General features: G+C 37.6%; 1 protein-coding gene across 1 annotated transcript; it reads left to right on the plus strand.

Moving 5' to 3' along the window:
• Positions 1 to 782: 782 nt before the first annotated feature.
• Positions 783 to 4,409, plus strand: LOC146740224 (uncharacterized). Its single transcript, XM_085501653.1, has 2 exons — positions 783 to 1,205; positions 2,144 to 4,409. Exons 1-2 carry the CDS (start codon positions 974 to 976, stop codon positions 3,271 to 3,273), a joined length of 1,362 nt encoding a protein of 453 aa, XP_085357779.1. The 5' UTR covers positions 783 to 973; the 3' UTR covers positions 3,274 to 4,409.
• Positions 4,410 to 5,870: the final 1,461 nt, after the last annotated feature.

Consider the following 5,870-nt stretch of genomic DNA (forward strand, 5'->3'; position numbering starts at 1 on the left):
AAACGTATGGCATATACTTTTCTTCCCGTACCCACACCTTTCTTCAATTCCTTTTAATACACACCTTTGTTGACACAATTCGTATAAATATAACATGGACATGCGTCATAATAGAATGCGGCAAGTAATTTCAACCTCTTCACATTTCTACCCGGACATTGTTCTATATTCCAGTACATGTATATGTTTTTATTTCGAGGAAGCCATTAATGAAAGAAATATTCACCATTCCCTCCCACGCGTTCTTAAGTGGGTGTAAAAAATATTTGTGTGGGGTAATGTTTTCAGTCGTCGCACTTATCCCACGTGGGCGTAACTCCAAACTAGCCACTGTATAGCACCGCACAGTTTATTGAATATATGTTAAATGTTATCAAATATGATTAATCATGTCTATACACATGTATTTGGTAGTTTCGAAGTTTGTATTTTTAAATAATAATAATAAATTATTTTGCTGATGATTAGTGTCAACGAGGGAAAACTGTACAGCGTAATTAACTATACAACAGGCCGACAACTCTGTAACCCAAAGTCCTCCATTCTCCATTCATCCGTGTTCGATGGTGGTGGCATTCTGTGGTTCCAAGTATCGCCGAACACAACCACAAATATTACTATACATGGCTTAAATGGGGCGGAAATGGCCCTCCAAGTAATGATCCGGTGGGCGAATGGGATAATTGGTGTGATGTCACATAACTGTCGCTGTATCCGGAGTGTGCCGGACAATGGCAGACTTTGCGGTAATGCGTAGTACTGCTGAACCTTGACGTGAACTGATGGAAGTAAGTTGTGTATTTTAGGAAAGTCCCAGAAAAAGAATCGGTCATGGTGGGATTCCCTTAGGACCAGCAGCGCTTCGCATGCGTCAGTGGGTTCTCGACATCCAGGAAGCCCCGGCCATGTAAATATCGCTCATTATATAAAATAGTGCGTACAAACGTAGTGTCACATATACGGCTCGCTGTTTATGTATGTCTACATCATGGCGTTAATAACGGTCCTGCTGACGATCATCGTTTTCAATCACAGTATGGTGTATGCGTCGAGACCCGGGAGGAGGAGGTCTAGCAGAGATGACGTATTGTATTGTAAAGAGTTACAAGAGGACATGGAAGAACTCAAGTATAAACAAGACAGGATAATTCAACTTCTGGAAACGTTGGTGCCAGGGGAACTTAGTACAGCCAGCTCATTTACAGGTAAAGACGATTTTGGTCGGTTACACGCTATAACATCCTCGCCAGCCAATCTGATCCGTTTATTCGATCATTCACCGCTCGATGGGAGCAATAATTACGAAATAATTCCGCGCGATTCGGATGATGTGTGAGACAGCCACTGTCATGTTTGTTGGTCAGATTTAGGAGGTAGACACGATTCATAATGCGAAACATACAATTGTTGTAAATCAGCATGGTTGGTCTTTGTAAGCACAGTATATACATAATATAGATTTTATTGAAGGTTTTATTCACATGAGGTGAACAACCCCAATATGTAAATATAATGTATATTTCGGTGTAAGTAAATCGGAACGAGTTTCGACCTTAGTAAGCCTAGTAGAAAATATTTCGGGTCAGAATATGGTGGGTGACAATTTGAATATTTGGGCTGCAAAAAGTAACAAAGTGTGGAACGAAAAACATTAGATTTGAAGATATTAGGTATTTTGATAGGAAAACTTCCCGTCGCGATAAGGCTGTTCTGCTCAAATATAGGCCAGGGTACAGTGTAGTATTGTTGTATAGATTATTCGAGATTGTTCTCAGCATTACAATATCGACGTGTATACAATCTTATGTTGTATCTGTTAAATGCAACCGTGACAACATTCTTGTGGCATTACGATGACATTCTATATAGTACACGTGACTTCACAAAGGTCATAGGTCATATAGTAACATACAAATCACACGCAGTAATTTATGAATGAACCTATTCTGCGTATAGTGGCATCACGAAATTTACTACTAGTTTTTGTTTTTGTTTTTGTTCGGGCGTCAAGATGTATTTTCTCTCATGCAGGTTATTTGTCTCTTCGGCCAAGTTCTTTTTATTCTAGTCCCGCCACCCAAACAGATAATATCACATCCATTTTGATCAGACGATATCCTAACCCTATTCTGATTCATTACAGGGTCGCCAGTCTCTACGAAGCGGTCAAAAACTAAAAACAATAAAATCAACACTGAAATGGTGCCTATCACATTTACCCCGATCCAGGACATAATTACCAGCAATGTCGCCATATCAGCCTTCAAGATCGACCAGCATTCCTTCTTGGCATTTCCATTTCAGTCCCGCGCATGTCACATTTACCGATACGAAAATGGCGGCAACCGCGAACATGCTGAGAAATTCAACTTTTTTCAAAGTGTGGAAAAGGGAGAAGAGCTTATACAGTGTCTTTATTGTAACCTGGATTCGGAACATTATATGTTGGCCATAAAATATGACAGCTCGTTCGATACGGTGGTTCACATCACAAAATGGAACGGAGATGAATTCGTTGACTACATGGAACAATCTTTCAGAGGCGCGCTCGGCGGAAATGCGATGTGTTTTTCTGTGAAAAATGGCAATTATGGTAATAATTTTAGTTTCTTGACGATGGACTTCTACCCAGCAACAAACACGGAAATATTTGAGTGGAACGGCTTGGATTTCTCCACTTTCCAGTACCTACAACGAGTTGAGGGGGCGATGATGACAAGTTTTGAGCGTGATGGACAACTTTACATTTCAGTGGATGATACAGCCAGGTACCGTACCATAATTTACAAGTTTGAAAAGACAGGCAAACGACCTAAATTTGTAAGAAAACAGTCCATTGATGTATATTCTTATCCATCGCTAGTATTCAACTACAATGATAACACATTTCTTTTCTCTCTCCGACGATTTCTTGATGTCGGATTACTTGACACCGAGTATTATTTAGAGCGCCCTCTATATATTTGGCGGGACAATGAATTCGAGTTGCTCCAGTATTTGGACACAATAGGACCAGTTAAGGCATGCCCGTTTATCGTAGACGACCAATTGTATCTGTTGGTTGCCAACCACTATAACGGAACCTCGTACGACGTTGACTCCACTGTCTATTGGTACAACGGAACAGAATTCGTACGCCACTCGACACTGGATAGTTACGGCGCTGAAAGTTGCTACTCGTTTGACGTTGATGACCAGGTGTATTTATTGATGACCAATAAATTAAACCAGATTGAAAACACAATGCCAGGCGTTCTGTATAAAGTAGAGTAAACTATTAAGGGTGACAAAATTACGCGTATATGAAACATTCTTACATGTTCTATCCTTCTCATAGACCTGGTACAGTGTAGGTCATAAAGCTGTACCTTAGATTATAAATGTATTTATTGAATCATCAGCTATCGTTCAAATTTAAATACTTAATAGTGATTGGCTCAAAAGCTAAACATTGTCTACGCCCATAATGCGCGCTCATGCTTTCACGTAACATAGCAAATGATGCACTTGCTGATTGGATAATGTTGAACAAGCTCATTAATATTGATCAGAACTAACGATGATGTAACAAACCCATTCCTGGATTGGTCAATTTGAATTGTAACATCCATTTTGTTTCATAAAAATGCATATTTATGAAAACATTTATAACGACCAAAACTGTTGTGCCCTTCACTGTATCGATATTTGCAGTTTATATATTCATAATTAATTTATAGAGGAGAAATGGGCAAGCTGTAAAATGTAATCAGCTATTTTATTCGTCCGTAATTTGTACAAAGATCTTATTTTTGTTAGCGTATAGAGCATTTCCCACATTAAATGTCGTAATTCGTGTGCAATTTTTAATAAAATATATTATAAAAATGTAATTAAGATTTTGTTTTATCTGTAAAATGTAAAACCCTATTTTTTTACTGTAAATGGATCTTTCATTTTATCTCCTGTAAAAACGTCAAATGCCGTTTTTATTTCCTGTAACCTGTACCAGCTACCCCCTGCCCTCCCTTATAAAATATTGTGAATGGCGAAGGAAAAGGGACAAACCTGACTTGTCCAATGAAAGCGACTGTGAATTTGACGTCATCGCGTTGCCTGCTCCAGGAACAAAGAGCGATACCAAATACCATTTGCCCATTCAATCATGACTCCTAGTGATGAAACGTTGCTATAAAATACAAATATATAAGTGGGAACGAGAGAATTTATACAAAACAAATCCAATGTATATATATTAGAACTAACAGAAAACGATTGTTTCATCACTTAGAACACTTGGCCCGGAAGCAGTTATTCTGGCCTTGAATTTCCGATAAGTTGTTAATAGATTTTTACGAGTTTTGTTTGTTGTCATTGGTTTTCTTTTACTTCCATGATTAATTATTAAACGTTACTCGTACAATAGATAATGTGTTTTGCTTATTATTTCATGCTGCGTACATTAGTATATGGTAACAGTCGTTACTAGGTCCAGTAATTATGTCAGTAGCTAATGTACATTCCCAGATTCCATATTGGTGTGTCTAGTAATTACATGTCACTTGCGTCATATCCGGGGACGCACACAACCCTGTGTGGATGTGATCTGACATGGATCTGATTACGCCGTACGTATAGCCTCATTTAGAAAACGTCAAATAAGATTGACAATGCGTCTCACAACAAACTGAACTGATTTATGTGCATATAGCGTGATACACCCTGATAATCATAATTGGCTGTCACATGGAGGCTGAAATACTATATGATTATCAATGATATTTATTATATATATTTTTTTATTTCAGCCCTCAAAGTCAAATGAGTTCGTAACACCCCTTTCCTATTTTTACTACTATAGCTCCGAACTAATGAATATAAATGCGTTGGAATCGGACTGTGGTCATGATTTCATTATACAACATACTGTATAATAATAAAATCAATAAACGTGTTATTCACTTCTAACTAAACCCAAACTTCAAACTAATCCCCAGTTACAAATGTAACTGTCAAAACTGCGCGTATATTTATTATATTAGTATATTGATAAAGTATCTGTATAGGGACAATTTTCAGGAATACTGGTGAATTCAAAATTACGACCGTGGGCAATGTTATGCAAGAAGAGAACTATAATAAAAGCATAGCTTCCGCACATGCGCAGTTCTTTCTGATGCGTTTATTAGAACAGGTACTTAGTATTCAGATTTCCATGATTATTACATTATGGTTTTATTTTATGTTATTCACGAAACTCGCATACAAACATGTGATCACGGAAATAGTCTTCACGTAAAAATGTCTCAAAACAATAAAAATGGCGGTGACACACACTCTCGCGGATTTGATAATATTCGCTTGAGCGTTTAGGAGGATACCAGAGTGAGATTTAGTCGATTTTTGTCGAAAAGTACTAGTAACTGTTCTTGACATGACACCGTACCGTGACCTTTTCCAGAAAGCACCCGTGAATGAAAAACACATTAGCAGTGCTTTGATGGCTGTCATATTCCAATACACGAGTTTAATCTCAGGAAGTGGTCGAGGTATAAATAATGTGTAAAGATTGAAAGTGTTATCATTAGTTCAAAAAAGTGCGCCACGAAGGCAAGAAAGTGAACACAAAGGATCATGGTATATGGCGGTAAAAATCAGCCTTTTAAGACCCTTTAGGTAGCTAGAAATTCCGCTGGAGCCATTTTTTTGCAAAATCGATTGTATTTGTATTTGAGTCAGAACATTCATTTATCGTTGCAGGAAATAGAATTAAAATATTTATAGTAAAATAGAGGTTAATATACACTGTAAAATTCACGAAAAATGTACAATATATTCCAATGAAACTTGTTGGGGTTTTACATACGCGTTTAATAGATAAAGTGATAGGG

The sequence above is a fragment of the Saccoglossus kowalevskii genome, chromosome 7 (assembly GCF_978046115.1).
Source record: "Saccoglossus kowalevskii chromosome 7, keSacKowa6.1, whole genome shotgun sequence".
Taxonomy (NCBI): Eukaryota; Metazoa; Hemichordata; class Enteropneusta; family Harrimaniidae; genus Saccoglossus; species Saccoglossus kowalevskii.